At 30.9% G+C, this 16748-nt stretch overlaps 2 protein-coding genes and 1 pseudogene across 6 annotated transcripts; 1 reads left to right on the plus strand and 2 right to left on the minus strand.

The window, feature by feature from the left end:
• Positions 1-715: 715 nt before the first annotated feature.
• LOC111317669 (uncharacterized) lies at positions 716-3668 on the minus strand (annotated as a pseudogene). The gene is made up of 4 exons (XR_016332130.1): positions 2335-3668; positions 1631-1734; positions 1480-1527; positions 716-1153 (listed from the first exon to the last, which is right to left on the minus strand). The product of XR_016332130.1 is annotated as an uncharacterized LOC111317669 (transcript).
• A 1816-nt stretch (positions 3669-5484) lies between these two features.
• LOC111317886 (RNA-binding (RRM/RBD/RNP motifs) family protein) lies at positions 5485-9252 on the plus strand. Of its 3 annotated transcripts, none has more exons than XM_022920388.2 (8): positions 5485-5697; positions 5880-5963; positions 6083-6163; positions 7088-7227; positions 7380-7488; positions 7581-7650; positions 8807-8869; positions 8970-9252. In XM_022920388.2, exons 1-8 carry the CDS (start codon positions 5549-5551, stop codon positions 9045-9047), a joined length of 774 nt encoding a protein of 257 aa, XP_022776123.2. In that variant the 5' UTR covers positions 5485-5548; the 3' UTR covers positions 9048-9252. The 3 variants fall into 3 exon arrangements, with proteins under 3 accessions (XP_022776123.2, XP_089608076.1, XP_089608078.1); XM_089751950.1 differs by having other exon boundaries at positions 5487-5697; positions 5880-5967; XM_089751952.1 differs by having other exon boundaries at positions 5565-5697; positions 5876-5967.
• A 1072-nt stretch (positions 9253-10324) lies between these two features.
• LOC111317885 (BOI-related E3 ubiquitin-protein ligase 1-like) lies at positions 10325-14387 on the minus strand. Of its 2 annotated transcripts, XM_022920386.2 has the most exons (5): positions 14032-14386; positions 13843-13914; positions 11908-12084; positions 11416-11777; positions 10325-10925 (listed from the first exon to the last, which is right to left on the minus strand). In XM_022920386.2, exons 3-5 carry the CDS (start codon positions 12011-12013, stop codon positions 10377-10379), a joined length of 1017 nt encoding a protein of 338 aa, XP_022776121.1. In that variant the 5' UTR covers positions 12014-12084; positions 13843-13914; positions 14032-14386; the 3' UTR covers positions 10325-10376. The 2 variants fall into 2 exon arrangements, with proteins under 2 accessions (XP_022776121.1, XP_022776122.1); XM_022920387.2 differs by lacking the exon at positions 13843-13914 and having other exon boundaries at positions 14032-14387.
• Between the last annotated feature and the right edge of the window lie 2361 nt (positions 14388-16748).

The following is a 16748-nucleotide window of genomic DNA, read 5'->3' on the forward strand; positions in this document are numbered from 1 at the left end:
CTCATATGCTGAATCAAAATCTAGCAATATAGCTATTCGCATGATACTCGAATGAACATGCATATTACGTTATTGACTATTATTCTTACTTTTATTTATTGGTTTTACTGCTTTTTCTATAATTTTAATCTAATAAGTTTATCATGTTTAAAATGTTTAACTGGTGTTTTTTTTTTTTTAACCAAAAAATAGAATTTAATTGTTATGCCTTTACTTTTTTTTTTTTTTTTTACATTAAGGATAAAAGTTGCAACCACTTCAAGTACCTAAAAACTTCAGTTGTCGAAGAGTTGATGCACCATCTTAGCTACTGATTATACAACAGAACTTTGAAGATCTACCTGAAAAATTTGTTCTCATCTATGGTGACAAAGGTAATATTTTACACTAAATTTCTGTTTTTGGGGTAGTATTTTTATTTTCAATCATAATGATACTTGAAAAAATTAATAACGATACACCTGATTAATTTTGTTAGTACAAAATTACTCAAATTTAAGGCATTCAGTTTCATTCTTTTTTAGTACCATAACTTGGATAAAAATGTCTCTAAACCATATTTTGCATTGCATCGGTAAATTGTATTCAAATTATTTTTTAATTTTTAACTGTAAAAAAAAAAAAAAAGTTTTCAATTTGTGAAAGTGCTGTTGATATGTATTTTGTTTATAAAAATATGTACAAACACTAATACTAATATATATTGATACACTATTGTATATTTATGTTAATTTTTATTTATACATTTAATAGTAACAGTCCCGCAGCATGGGCAAGACACTAGTATACATAAACAAGGATGATCATTTGCCTCACAAGAAGCAAGCATCGTTCAGGTTGAAAATCAGGGTTTGCACACACCAGCAGGCAAACAAATAAGAAAATTTGAATAAATTATAAAAATCACTTAATATTAGCAGGTTGATGCAATGGCCTCAAAAAGGGTAGCTACAAATTGCATCTGCGTCTCTTCATTAATTTTCGAGAAGAGGGGAACATGAACAAATAGAGATCTGTGATCCTTCAGTTCTGTAAACTTGAGAGAGTGTTAGTAGACATAATTGCATATGAAACGGCCTGCATCATTGGATAATGTCACATCATAGCCCTTGTTCTTTAAAAACTTGAGGATTGCTTCGATGGAACAAGTCGTCTTCAAGAACCAAAAGATTCACTACGTTAAACAAGGTTTCTTTTTACTGGATGGAAGAGAAACAGGGTCGGGACAGCGAATATCTACAACATTACAAAGCAAAGGAACAAACAGAATGACATGTAGGGATGCATAAATACTTCCTCGTAGGTGTGAATTATGTTAAATATTTCAGGTGAAATAGAAACTACACCATTAAATTCCTCAACTAAAGATGTTCAATAAGTAATACCAGGCGACAGTAGCCACGAGATAGGTACCTTTGATATAGAGGTGTGTAAAATATGACAAACCTAAATAATATATTGAGAAAGATCAGAAATTACCTTTCTTTTCCTGGAAGTTCCTCCATCCTCTGTGACAATTGGGAATTGCTGGAAACATTCAAAGGGAAATTTAATTGCAACAGACTACAAAACAACAAAAAGAACATAAAAGGACTTTGCATATAAAGATTAAAAGAAAAAGTGCATTCACGTGAGGTTGCCATTCTAGCTCATCTGGACAACGGAAAGTGGCTTCATTTACAGCTAGCTGTTTAAAGGCAATTTTCTGTGCTCCACTGTTAACCCCAAGTGAAGCTAAAGAAACAATAAAATTGAGGTCTATTAGATCAACAAATGTCATTTCAGAAAACACTTGACTCTATGAATAGAATGTACATCCGCATATATCCTTTATAAATATCTTTCCCCAGATAGAGTTCACTGGATAGTCAATATGGATGATCTCAAACCATTTCAATTAATAGCAAAGGGCATTCAAAGCAAAATCAAAGGGAAAAATGGGGAAAATAAGATGAAAAGGACATCCAATATCAAAGATAAACAACCAAACATTTCCTGTCATAGGTTAAGTAGGCATGGGACACACTTGTTATGCATTTTTTTTTAAAATATTCATAGGCTTTATGTGAAATTTCTGTTTGAAATGTTCAGGTCATCTTTGCGACTATTTTAGAGAAGGCATCCTAAGACTCCTCTGGTTACTATATCAAACTGACAAGTTGTCAGTTGTCACCAACATCATTAAATAACTATACACAATTAAAATTGGCAATGAAAGTAGGTAAGATTAGTTAACTTTTAAATATGAATTTATGAAAATTTCCAAGTCTAAACAGTAAAATCAGCAAGACATAAGCGACTTTGAAAACATATATAAAGCTGCATAATAGAAACTAACCCATGTAACTTGTTCATTTTTTGTGTCAATTCTTGAGATGCCTGATTCCAATACCTTGTAAAGAACGGGAAGAGCACCATTGCCTGCAGTCTCAAGAACAGTGCAACTCCCGAGATTAACACCAGCAGCCAACAATCCTTTACTTTGAGCAAAACTCATCAAGTCATTAACTATAGTTTCAGTTGGATTTTTAGCAACCCCTTGAAACTTCTTAAATCCAGTTACATGAATAGTAACAGCCTTTGGTCCTTCTTCTTGTCTTGGAAACTGAAGCAATACCCAATTTTCAGTGAACACTATTAATAATGCCAGTCTATTCACCAACCCCTCACGTTTATGAAACACCAAACACAAGCAAAAAACCATCACAATCAAATATTCGTCCTGATACAGCAGCAAAATCTTCCATCAATAGTAACATTTTCTGGGGAAAGGGGGGGGGGGGTACAAAACCAACAACGAGTAACAAAGAAAAAGTCCGAGAATATTTCTAGAATTCGCCCTATGTCGGCAAGCGCTATAAGTATAGTATCAAAGAACTTTTGTTCAAATAGAAAGACAGAATAATCAATTCCAAATCCATTCAAACCAGGACTATTTTTGGTTTGTAGTTCATTGAAAGAATGTTCAATTCAAACCGGGGCTTTTTTTTGGCAAAATACAAGCCTGGACTTAAAGGAGCAATATTAATATTCTTGTTCTTTATCTCGATATGACTCCAGAAGAGTATGTGAAAAAATAAAAAAATAAAAAAAGAAAGCAAAGCAATAGTGAAAGCGGAGGAAGCAACAAAAGCGAATGAAACTTCATTAGTTTAAATCGATCAGATAAAGTTGTTTGCAACATGAAAAGTGTACACACCCAAAACAAACATTAAAGATTCGACATTCACAGAAATATCTTATCTTCCAAAACAAAAACAAAAACCAGAACCAGGTTGAATTTAAAAAAAAAAAAAAAGTAGGTCGTTGAAAAGCAACATAACCGAAACAACACAAAAATCGCAGAACAGATTATTAGGATTTGGATTTTTATATTACCATCAAAAATGCAGAAACAGCAGAAGTTGAAAACATCGAACATACAAAAACATGAGACATGGAAGGTTCGAAAATTAACTGGTAATCAAAAAGATTTTTGCCTCAGCGACAATTATAAGTTTGAATGAAACTGTCTAGGGAGTTCGATTTATCGGCAGCCGCAAAAAGCAAACGACCTCGTTTGATTAACTCATTAAGTAAATGCCACGAGTTTTGACTGATCCTAATTCCTAAGATTTGAAGTTAGAACAATCCTCGCCACAGACACAAACAGAACTCAGAAAAGTGTTTCTCGGTACGTCATCTGTCAACTCTTTGTTTACTGTTTTTTTTAAGCGACCGGCGTGTGATGTTGGTTGCGCACGTGGCAGTCAATTATTGGTTCTAATCATGGCTTAAGAATTAAGGTTTTGTTTCCTTTGGATGAGCCCGTTTGATGGGCAAGATGGGCCATGCCATTAGGCCCACTACCCATTCGATTAGGATTATAATTCATATGTATATTTTGATAAAAAAATTTTAAATTTTTAAATCTTAAAAATAAACACACTCAATCATTTAATAATTAAATTTTGGTCATGTAAGATAAACAGTTACCTTTTTTAAGCTGCCACGTATCAGGGTTTTTTTTTTGCTTTTTAGGTTTCTTTTTTTAATTTTTGACTTTTTTGTTTTTTAGTTTTTTTACTTTTAAAATTTTTAATAAATGTTTATCTTAAATTATAAAAAATATATATCTTAAAAAATTATTTATGTGTAGGATTCACTTATATCAATTTTTTGTTTTTTATTTTTTAAATATTTAATTTTTTATTTTAAGTTTTTTTTATAAGATTCACTTGAATAATGTGCAATTAATAGTATTATTCCCTCGCATGTCATTTTAAGTTTTTTTTTTGTTTTTTAAATTTTTTTAACTATTAAATAAATATTATTTTAAAATATAAAAATATATTAGTTAAGATATTTTATTTTTTACATGTGGGATCGCTTACAACGAACTTTTTTTTATTTTTTATTTTTTATCTTTTATAACTTTTTTAATTTAAAAAAATATTTAATAAAAATTTTTTAGATTTTATTTTTTATCAGATCCATTTGATATCTTGGAATGTCACATGTTTGTTTTGTTTTTTTGTTTTTTTTATTTCTCTATGTTTAATAAATAATTTTTATATTTTTGGACACATTTTATATCACATGTTAAATCATTTGAAAATTTTTAAAATATATAAAATATATAATTTTTTTAAAGTATCTTTAAAAAATACTATAAGTGGGTCTTATCCGGATAGATAAGTGTGGGATCCACTTATAATATTTTTTAAAAAAATTATAAAATATATTTTTTGAAAGATTATATTTTTTAAATATATTTTTAAAAAATATTTTTTTAAAAAAAGATATTAATAAAGAAGTTTATGTCACATTTTTTTATTTTTTTAAAATTTTAAATTAATGATATAAATTTATTTAGAACAGCTTATCATTATTAATATATCCTGATAACTTAATTTTTTTCTATTTTTGCTAAAGTTGTTGGATATATATATATTGTAATTATTTTAATTTTATATTCATATATATATATATGTATTATAATTTTAAAATTATTATTTAATATTTTAACTTAAAAAATTAATATTTCAAATCAATAGAATTACTCGTGACACCTTATGACCTTTTTTATTTTTTTGTATTTTTTATTTTTTATTAAATATATTTTGTGAGAATAAGAAATTTTTTTTTGTTATATTAAGAGAATAAAATTTTAATACAAATAAAAAAAAATTTTATTCAAAATTAAATCTTTGATATTCTCTTAAACGCATAAACTAAAAGCTAGGGATGAATAAGAGTTTTATTTAAGTATTCGGTTATTTACTTATCACTTATATTTTATTTTTTTATCATCTGATTTTTTTTTTAAATTAGATGAATTTTACACAAAAAATAATGAATAGAGATGATAAAAAAAAAAAAATTAAATCCGCAACATCACTCGGGTATTTCTGCTAGTATATATTTAAATTTGATTTTTTTATAAACTCATTATTATATAATTTACTATATAAAGAGTAAAAGACGTGGCAAATGAGGTGTAAGTCTTGGGCCACCTAAATTCTTTTGGTGGGCACCAAAAGGCCCAAAGAATAAATAATTTAAACGCATGTTCAGATTTGCGATTGCAACGGAATCAGAACGGTGGGCGGTGGTGGGTTTCGGAGGTAAAAAGCCAACAAGTACAATTCTCAGCATGCCTCGTTACAAAGACGAACCCCCGGCGGTTCGCGTCTATACAGTCTGCGACGAATCCAGGTGAATTCTTTCATTGTTCAATTACCAATAGTTTTGTCGACATTTTTGCTAATTTATTGAAAGAATTGAAGTTGTTTTAATCGCACCATCAAAAAGCCCCAAAATTGAAGTGAACGACTAGCTTCCCAGAAACACAAATTTATCCCTTTTTTATTATTAATTTTTGGATTTTTGGTAGATAGATATTTGATTGTGAGGAACGTTCCCTCGCTGGGATGTGGCGATGATTTGTTGAAACTCTTCGCTACTTATGGAGACGTTGAAGAGTAAGTAAGTTCTCTCTCCTTTTATTTTTTCTTTTAACTTTTCATTATAAAATATATACTTCTATTCTGATTTGAAAACCCTTGATGATTCCAGTTCCCGGTTTTGTTTTGCCTTTCAGATGCAAACCGATGGATGCCGAAGATTGTGAGCAATTTACCGATGTTTATTGGATCAAATTTCGACTCATCAGCAATGCCAGGTCATTAAACTTGTTCTAGCATTTTTAATCCATAATTATCAGTGTTTCATGTACTTAGTCAAGAATGGATTCAGATCCTCTCCGGTACATAAAATGGACTTGTGAGGGCAGTCCATATTTAGGATTAAGACTTTTGTATTAGGCTGAAATCCTTAATGCTAAGAAATTTGCCATGTTCTTTCTATGAATTTTCCTATCTATTTCTTGAAAGAAAATTTCATTCCAGCACATGTTTTCTTCTTGTTTGCTCTTGGACCTGTCATATAGTGGTTGGGTGAATTATGTGGCATCATAACTGAACTATGCTAGTTCACGAATCTATTCAGAGTTAACCATTACAATTTTGAGAAACCAAATTATTTTCAAAGGCTTTGGATTTAAGCATAGGATCCCATCCTTGAAGCTTTTGATTTAAATAGATTATTTTCAAAGGTTGCAATAGCCATTCTGATTTAGTTAGGAAATCTTATTTTAATGAGTTCTTCATCATGAAACTTGATTTGCTTGCTGTTTGCCTCTCCTAGAGACATCAAACTAGAGAGATAAAGTCACATAAGGAAACAAAGAAGATGCATAAAAAAATGAATCTATGCATGATGGAAAAGTTGTTGGTTAATGAATTAAGATAGTTCAAACATTTGCAAAGAAAAGATGAGAATGAAATGACAATGAGGGAAGAGGAAGGGTCAATTCTTTTTCTTTGAAATAAGGATAATAGCAAAATGTATATATATGGAAATTTCTGAGCATTGATGTATTAACCTGCAGCCTTGTCTCCAATCCATTCAATGGACTTGAGAGGAGTTGAATCCTTCAAGAATGTACCCCTGTTAGAAAGATATTTTGAGTTCTGTGAATAGGTAAACGTGCAAATTGTTGAAAAACTGAAAATTTATATATTTGGTTAACCATTTTCTAAAATAGGTTTGCGAAGAAAAAAATGGACGAGTTTGTTTTCTTGGGGAACCGTTTGCAGGTCTCATATGCTCCTCAATTTGAGAGCCTTGATGACACTAAGGATAAGTTAGAAGGCAGAAGAAAGGAAGTCCTTGCAAGATTGAATCGTAAGCTTTTACATTACTTTAAAATGTTAGCTTTTTAATGTATCTATGTTTTACATATGATAGGAAAAAACTTTATTTGTTTCAAATAGAACTGCTTCCTAGCTGGGATAATATTTTCTCGTACACATTATGTTGGTATATTGTGATATCAGCTCAAAGATCTAAAGGGCATCCAGTTCATAATCCGTTCACTTCCAATGAGGCTCCATCCCTTGCTGCTTCCTCTCAACAACTTCCCAAGCAGACAAATTCTAGGCTGAGGTAAATATGCTGCTCAAATTCACACTGCTATCTTCATCGTTGTTGGCTTTGTGCATTCTTTATCTACATAAACTATGATTTTTCCTCTATAGGGGTGTTGGAGATTCAGATTACAAGTCTCACACTATTAATAATCCATTAACAAGAGTGTCATCTGACAAGGTGTGGACTACTTATCTTCAATGTCATCCCAGATTTTGCTCTTTTATCTTGTTTACCATTCCAATTAGATTATAAAACTGAAGTGAACTGGTTCCTAAGTAACAAGGGCCATTAGCTCTTTTTTCTTTCTTTATTTTTCTTTATTACATATTTGCCTGTTAAAGTTTACTGTTTACTGGCAGTGGCTCATGGTAACTCAGTAGTTGGTTAAGACTTAAGATGAAGTAACTCCCAAGGCTATGCCAGTACATGTTATTGAGTATATGCTCCAGCTTAACTGGTTTTCGGTTTCTAAACCCAAGTGGGATTGAGTTAGGTCCAGTTGCTTCCATTAGGGCAGAGTACATGTCCTTCTTGAGTATGTACACTGTTTCTGTTGTGCATCTGGCATAGTGCTTATGGACTTGCATAAAGAACAAGATAACCTAGTAGATTTAAAACATTAGAAAAAAAGGTTCTTGTCTTCTGGGATTGGTATAATTTTAAATATAGATATTTGTTCAAGTCACTGTTGCATTATTCTCACTTTCACCCTTGGTGGCTTTACTTTTGCTTTAGTTATTCATTCACATGCCATTTCTGTCTCTTCTGTCGCCTGCTATTATGGATTTTGGGCAATTGAAGGAAGAAATTCTTTGTGTAGTGTAACTTTTTACTTTGTGGAGAGAGATTGATTTGTCACCAAATCATGTTTTCCCCCATATTTGCCATTCAGGCATTGTACCCAAGTGAACTGTCCAACAATTGCAGACTCTCGTGCATTAAAATTTTGAAGTTGTAGACATTCTGAATGCTAGGTGTAAAATTCTCTTTATCCTTGCTAGCTGTTGATTTGCTTGATAGTAAGGCCTAATATCGGTTTTAATTCTGTGGGGATTTATTAATCTGCAAGTTAAATTGAACACCAACTTTTCATCTGGTTGGTGTTTTTACCTTGTGTTAAATATTTTGATTTGTCAGATTTTTTTTTCTTGTTTTGGTTACTCTACTTGAATCTTTTGGACAGCACATATAGAATTCTGCTAATATTGTTGGTCTTTTTCTTTTTTTTTTTTTTATTGATTTATAACTTCGACCTTTTATGCATAGTTGTTATTTGCCTGACAAATATTTGCCCTTTGCTGATATTCATCTTTCCTCTTGGAATTGCTTTCAGGATTACTTCCCTTCCCAGTCAATGAATCAGGCAGTTAAAATGGTCAGGGACAAACTTAACAAGGTGATAAAAATCCCTTTACTGCATGATTGCCTTTTGAGAAAGAAATTATCTTATATTTTTTATAGTAATTTTTTTTTCTTTTTCTTCCCAATTGCTTTAGATTCAATCAAGCACTGAGCACTTACAGGCTGGACCTGCACCCAAGAAAACACGAGTAGACAATAGAAAAAGAATCTGAAGAAATTTTTAGAATGGAGTAGGGGGCTGAACGTGAAAAGTGTGTTAATTCTATCTTTGCCACAACTGTTTTTTACTGCCCATGATATCCTTCATTTAGTCGTCACATATGTTGTAAATCTTGGTACAGTTCAACATAAACATCATTTGGTTTATGTGTAATTAACTATTTGGCAAGTAGAAAGAATGTCTTTGGCATTGAAAAATTCACTTGGTTTTCTATACTAATAATGAGGTTGAAAGAATTACTAACATAGTAAGTAGTAATTAAATTGGTTTGGGAGTTCTGACTGTAAATTCAGGAAAGTACTACTTTGCAAAAATGGGGTGGAAGGTCTTGTCTGTTTGCCCTTTGTTATGGTGTACCTAGTTTACTGGGAAAGCACAGTGTACAAGAAGGGCAGAAAAAGGAGGAACGCAAGAAGGGTAGCATCATAGCTGGAAAAGGAAGTGGAGACAGTTTTTGGTTTTGGGACGAGCTTTATCGACAATGTCAGTTACATCGATCAGAAACTTTGATCTTCTCCAAGTTTGTCACTGGACTTGCCTGCACCACCATCGTTAGGCATTGCAAACAAGAAAACTTAAAAGAGGGGAAAAAATATTATTTTATCGAAATGTTACGTACAAAGTAGACAACAATGATAAAGACAAATATGAGACTCCCAGCTTACTCAGTCTATAGCGCTCTCTCTCTCTTTTTAATTTTTACCTGTTTTTCTTTTCACCTCTTTCTCTTTGCGTACATGTCATCATCAAGAGCAAAGCTGCAGGCTTGGCCAACGACAATCCTGACTCACTGTTGCGCTCTAATTTCGCAGCCAAGGCATCATGGTTAGTAACTTACTATTGCACCGTCTGCTGAGTCTACGTGCGAGAATCAAAAAAGACTGATTCAAAAGGGAGGAAAATGGCCAACCGCCAAAGAGAAAAGTAGGAGGAAATTAGAATATTGAAACACACGCCCACACCCACCACCAATTAGCCATCATCCTTGAACGTGTCTTCACCTTCCCTTGGGAGACTCGGAACCCTTGTCCCTTAGCTTAGGTTTAACGATTTAATGATCCAATTTAAAAACACTTTTTCTTAGCAATTACTAACACTTTAACAGACAAACCTTAAGACATGGGGAACACCTAGCATCGTGCGCATCACATGCAAAATGACATAAGAGGAACAAGGTTGTTTGGCTCACGTTAAGGAAATCCATTCCAAGAAATCCTTTACTTTTCATCATACATTGTCTGTCGGGGGAAAGAAAATGCTGGCGCGTCATACGGAAGAAAGGATATAAATTTTTCATCTTCTGTGTAATTTGTTTCACGGTTTAAGATAAGTACACTTGGACACCAGCCGTTTTCATTACCTGGCATACAGGACAAACACTGATTAGTACATCACAGTCTTTACACAAGCAAAGGTGCCTACACGGCATCAACAAAATGGACACCTCCTTTGCCTTGCATGCTCTGCAAATCATGTGTTCCTTCATGCCATGATTCCTGGAAACAGATTTTGCAGCAGCAACAGTAATGCTGAGAAAGTTGTTCGGATCAATATAAGAGGCAGCATCATCAACTTCACTGTCTCCAAAACCTTCCTTCACCTGCTCAGCACCTTGTGAGATTACTTGCTGAAGGTTGCTCTTCAAGACATTAACAACCGACTCATTGTATTTTGCTCTATAATGCCAATTATGGGCTTCCATAGTCACCTGCTTTATTCTCTCAACCAGTTCCCTATTCTTGCGATTCATTATCTCTAGTTCTATGTCCTTCTCCCTAAGCTTCTTGCTGATGCCTTTCTCAATAGCAGCAAGAAAAGAAGCCGTGTGTCTCTGATTCATGTCTCTTATTCCCTTTGTCAAGTGCTCTTCCTGATTAAGAGAATAAAATGAATAAAAAGCTCCAAAGAACCACACATCATACCATCACATTTAAACCAATATCCAATTAAATCTATACTAACTTTTCATAACATACATGAGCATGTGAAATTTATTGACTATGAAATACTATGACATTATCACAATAGAAGTTACAAGCATAGAAGTGAGGATAACTCCAAGCAGAAGATTCATCTGGATTATAGTAAACAAAAAAAGCATTAAGTGCCTTTGGGCCAGCCAAAAGCAAATGCATGAACATAAGTACGAGATATTAAGTACTACTATGCTACGTATCAGTTAACCTAAACAAGGAAATGGTCCATAGAAGAGAAGTACCCAAAGTTCGAAATTTCAGAGAAAAGAAGAGCATTTGATTGCAATTAAACTGTTTTGATTCTATAATAAAGAACCCCAGATATTGACAGAAGACTGAAAGGTGACATTTTATTTTCCTGCTGGGGCAATACCACAATAGTACCTGAATTTTGATGAATTGATCAAATTCCTCTTTCTGACGATCAAGTTCGCTTCTAACACTGTCACTGAGTGACAAGATCATTGATGGTCCTTGTGTCATGCTTCCGCTAGCAGAAGTCACAGATGAGTTCCGCTCATCATCATCATACGATAGCCGTAAGCCAGTTGACACAGCATTAGGATTTGGAATGCTAGCAGAACGGTCAGCTTCCTCTTTACAAATGTTACAATTCAAGGAAATTTGTAACTTTTGCTGCCTTTGAATATCTTCTGTTTCCCTGCCTCTTTTATTGGGTCGAATCATGGGAGCAGGATGCTCATTTCCAAAATAATTCACAGGATCAATAGTACACCCAGCTGGCACTGAAAGTTTAACAAAATATGGAACAGTTACCATTAAAAAATTCAGAAAAAAGAGGATGGATTTGTGTGGTTTTGCCTGAAAAAATAGGACAGTGATCTAATTGCTAAATAAATGAAAGAAATAACTTACAGCTTCCAAATAACTGCAGTTGATTTGATGCATTTGTCTGATACTGAAGATGATTCTCATCCAGGAAAATTGGAAGCACAGCATTACCATTGTTGCCTCCTAACATTTTCCTATATAAAACCTAAACTGTTGTAATTTATATAGCTCTTTGAAGAGAATCGACAACTGAGAATTTGCCTGCACAAGAAAAGGAAATGCAGTTAAAATCCAAATTATCAAGCTGGCAATTGTGAAAATTCTAGCAATGTTGAAGAATGCCTGCATAACAGTCAGATCCAACAAAATGTTCAATCAAAGGTACTTCTCATACCTACTATGACATGTAAAATCATTCTCCTAATGTTAGCCAAATGAATTCAAACTTGGAAATATAGCACAATTAGTCCAGGATAAGAGTTCACTGTCTCCGCCTTAGACATTGCCATAATGCAATGTCCAATTATACTCAACATTTATGAGATACATGATCCTATATAAATTTTTTATCAATGACAATACACTACTAATTCATATCTACTAATCTATATATTCAAGAATGAAAAACAAACTGATCATGTAATTGTCTTCCTGCTATTAGGTTCAGAATAAATGCTATGCCAATTTCTATATTCTATCAAACACTACAAGGACCACACATGGTTAATTACCTAAAAGTTCATGCACATAAAAGTAGGTGAACCCCATTCATATCAAAGGTTAGGAAGTTTCTAGGAATTCAAATACAAATGTGTCAAAGAAACACCTTACTCTAAGCTGACGCAGTATGTGATTAGACCTATCAAATCTAATTGGAACTCGAAAAAAACCACTCAATCCACCCAAACCCAACTCAATCCGATTTGATTAGAAAAAATCAATAATTTGAAACCATCCAATCTGAACGCGAAAACAACCAAAACCCAAAAATGACCCGAACTTAAATTAAGTACAATTTTATTTTTAAAAAAATTAATTTAATAAAGATAATAAATATAAAAAATTATTAATTTATTTTAATTTTATAATTTAAATTATCTTTTAAAATCTTTTTTCTTTACTACTTTAATTTTATATAATTTTGAATATTATCCTTATTAATTATGATTAAAAAGAATAAAAAATAAAATCTTTCTATTATTATAATTGAATCTAGTTTTTATGTTTATTAGTATGTATTATAAATAAAGACAAGTATATTACATATATGGATATCCTTTGGCCATATTAGTATATTATATATATGATTCATAATTGACGGTAATCTACTAATAATGGATGGCTTCAGAAAAATGATAGGGTTTTGAAAGTTTGAAATTGAAATCTATTTAGTATAGAAATTGAAATTTGAGAAGATTTTGTTAGATTTGGTTAAAACTGAAACAATGTCGACAATGAAACATTAAGACTCCGTTAGGCAAAGGCTTTTACTTTTCGCTTTTTGTTATTTGTCTTTAATTTTTATTGAAATTTTATTTATTTATTTATTTTGCTTTTTTCTTTCCATTCATTTTTGTCTTTAATTTGTCTTTAATCATCAAATTAAGTGCCAATGCTTTTGTGATGGTCTCAAAAATCAAGCTTGAAAAAAAGGACTATTAAATTATTGATATTGCTTCATAGAAAAATTACAACTTTTTTTTTAAATGATTTCTTTGGTTACAAAGAAATTCCATGATATTCAAAGATAGATAAGCAAAGGTAAAACCTGGACAAGAAGGAAGCGGTGGCATGGATTATGCGGAAAGGAAACTATTAAGATCAAAAAAGGAAAAGAAAACCAGAAATATCAATCCAGTTTTGACCTTGTTCAAAGAGTAATAATCTTACACAAACTCGAGATTCAGATCTCTTTTACGATTCCGATTAATCTCCCAACATAATAAAATTTAAAAAAAAAATAATCTGAAGAAAACATCATCAAAGGCATGAAAAACCCAACAATCAAAAACATGTTACCTGCGATGTGAAAGCTCTATTGAGTCAGTTCCAACAAAAGTAACAGCCCAGATCGCGCAATTCCAAACCAAGCTTCAATTATCCAGAAACAAAAAAAAAAAAAGAAAAAAAAAGTAATACCATAAACAAATACAATATATAGAACGAAATACCAAGTCAAAAAAAAAAAAAAAGAAATAAAAAAGGTACCTCAAAATGTAACGTTTCTGGAGAAGGTATCAAAGAGACGAAACGATCATTTAGGATCTGAAACTATTGGCCTCAAAAAAAAAAAAAAAAAAAAACAAAGATAGATAGAAATAGAGAAACAAAGGAAGGAAACGGACAGATAGAACTAAAAATGAAGGGAGAAGAAATAAATAAAAGAAGAAAAAGGGATAGAGGCAGAGTGGTGGGAGTTGGGAGAGCAGGATTATTATTGAAATAATAATCGGTGGTACAAACAAAGTGCCTGTCTCTCTTACTTGCTACTCAGTGGTTACGCTAACTGATTTCCGTTCCTTTGCTTTCCCTTTCCTTTTTTTCTTTTCTTTTTTCTTTTTTCTTCTTCACAAATAAACCAAATATATATATATATATATATCTTAACCATCTTAAATAAAAATAAAAATAAAAAATTATATTAACTGTGAGTTAAAGTGGATCCCAAGAAAGAGGAAGAGATGATATAGAGTTAGGGAGTAGTTTCTTTTTCTTTTTCAAAAGTAATAATTTCTAGAGTTATCGACGAAAATAAATAAGGAGCAGTTTTTATTTTGGGCAATGTAAGCGGGACTTGATTACGCTTCTCCCGTTGGGTCGGCAAATTCGTAGCCTAAATGAAAATTAGCTTTTTCTTTTAGTAGTTCTAAAAATCATACTATTCGATTAACCATCCAATGGATACGTATTACCTCTCTCTATTCATGTATGAATCCATGTTGTATTATATGTTATAATTCGATATGTTTATAGTGAATTGGGTCAAATTCAATTAAAATCACGTGTCATTTTTTTTATTCACAATGAAATCGATATATATTTTATATGCAGATTTGATTTTATTATAAATCAATGAAATATTTATCAATGTACAAGTAAATTGATACATATCATATCATACAATTCCACATGCATATAATAAATTTCGATTAAAATCAATTAAAATTTAATTAAATTTAATTATTTAAAATTTTAATTTTTATATTCTTACAACAAAAAAAATCATTTTATAAATATATTTTTAAAAAATTTTAAACTTAAATAATAAAACTTATTATTTTTTATCTCGTTTTAATTAATGAGCCATTTGAATAAAACATTAAAATTTTAATAGAAACTCAGTTTTTTTTTTTTTATTATTGCAAATAAAGTGTGTTGAAATTTTAAGCTTGTTGATGCATCATCATCGTGCTAACTAAAATTAATCATTATTTTAATAGATTAAATTTACAAATCAAGATTGTTAAGGATGCAGCTATCATTTTATTCATTGAATTGTACATTTACATTTATGAAAAATTCAAACTCAAATAAAATAATAAAAAAATATTTTGTATATTAATAATAAAGTTTTAAATTTCACATAACGTTTAAATGATTGACCGTGTTTGTTAAATATATTTATAAAAGTTAATAAATAAATTGATTATTAAATAAATACCTTTAAGACACAATCTTTTGATATTCTGTAATTAGAACATTACTAATAATTTACGAGTTTTCTTTGATTTGAGATTTGAGATTTTTATTTATCATTTCAACCAAATTTTTAAATAATAATTCATTAATTTTATAGCTAACAAATAAATTTTTCTTTTTTTATTTTATTACTATTTTTTTATTATATTATGATAAGTACTAAACTCTACGGTGGTTTGGAAAAAAAAAACTACTATATGGTTGTAACAAAATTTTGGTGATAATATTAAAAGGGGGAATGATGTATTTCATGGCGGTTGGTACGAAGCCCCTCAACAAGATTTTAATAATAAAAGCGGGAAATGGGAAAGCGGGAGTCGCCTGCCTCAACTGACTCACTGCCCCTTCGTTGTGGGTCCCCTGTCATGGCCTTTGTCGTTGGCGGGTAATTTTGGCGGGTGAGCAAACCACGATCCTTTCCGTTCCTTTCCATTCCACCCCATCTTTCACGGGATTAGACAAACAACTGAGACAAGGTCACCCCCTCGCCAGCCACCACTTCCCACTACTTTTTTTTGCTTATTCAAGAAATTCCTCATCGGTTGTGGCTAATACCTAAAAATTTATTCCATTAACCAAATATAAACTAAGTATTTCAATTTCACGACTAAATCATGATGACTTTTTCTAACAATCAAAGTTTTTAGTAGATGATTCTCCCATCCCCAGATAAACAAAATATTTAAAATTTCTGATTTTGGCATCTTATCGTTGGTTTCTTCTTATCGTTGTTATAACATTCGATTAATAATTAATTGATTCAATTGATTATTATAAAAAATAAAAAGATTAATATTAAATATAAATTTAAAATAAATTTATATTTTATTTTATTTTATTTTTATATAATCATTTTTAAGATGTTTCATTTATTATATTTAAAATTTAATATTTATAATTTATTTTATTTTATTTTTAAATTATAATTTTTTTATAAAAAAATAAATTTCAAATTCTACGAGCAAAATATATAATAGTACTTAACACCGCTTAAATATGAATATTCATTATCTCAACATTAATTAGGATGCTTTAGTATGTTTAGAAACTATTATTAGAAAAATAATAAGAGAATTTTCATTTTATTATCAACAAAATTTTGATTTTTTAAAGAAAGCATTTGAAAAATAAAAATGATGTGAGAGTATGTGTTTTTAAAATTATTTAAAATAATTAAGCTCAAATAAAATTAAAATACAAGTGATGATATCATCAAAAAAAAGTTT

Source organism: Durio zibethinus, chromosome 2, assembly GCF_047325235.1.
Source record: "Durio zibethinus cultivar Kanyao isolate XHJ-2024 chromosome 2, ASM4732523v1, whole genome shotgun sequence".
NCBI lineage: Eukaryota > Viridiplantae > Streptophyta > Magnoliopsida > Malvales > Malvaceae > Durio > Durio zibethinus.

What these genes read in the sequence shown, in the direction of transcription:
- LOC111317886 (XM_022920388.2), top strand. Translation starts at nt 5,549, where the DNA reads ATGTTCAGATTTGCGATTGCAACGGAATCAGAACGGTGGGCGGTGGTG. An exon ending in ACTTATGGAGACGTTGAAGA is followed by an intron (nt 5,964 to 6,082) that starts GTAAGTAAGTTC and finishes TTTGCCTTTCAG; the next exon opens with ATGCAAACCGATGGATGCCG. An exon ending in CAAGAGTGTCATCTGACAAG is followed by an intron (nt 7,651 to 8,806) that starts GTGTGGACTACT and finishes AATTGCTTTCAG; the next exon opens with GATTACTTCCCTTCCCAGTC.
- LOC111317885 (XM_022920387.2), bottom strand. Translation starts at nt 12,013, where the DNA reads ATGTTAGGAGGCAACAATGGTAATGCTGTGCTTCCAATTTTCCTGGAT. An exon ending in ACTGCAGTTATTTGGAAGCT is followed by an intron (nt 11,778 to 11,907) that starts GTAAGTTATTTC and finishes TTAAACTTTCAG; the next exon opens with TGCCAGCTGGGTGTACTATT. An exon ending in ATCAATTCATCAAAATTCAG is followed by an intron (nt 10,926 to 11,415) that starts GTACTATTGTGG and finishes TCTCTTAATCAG; the next exon opens with GAAGAGCACTTGACAAAGGG.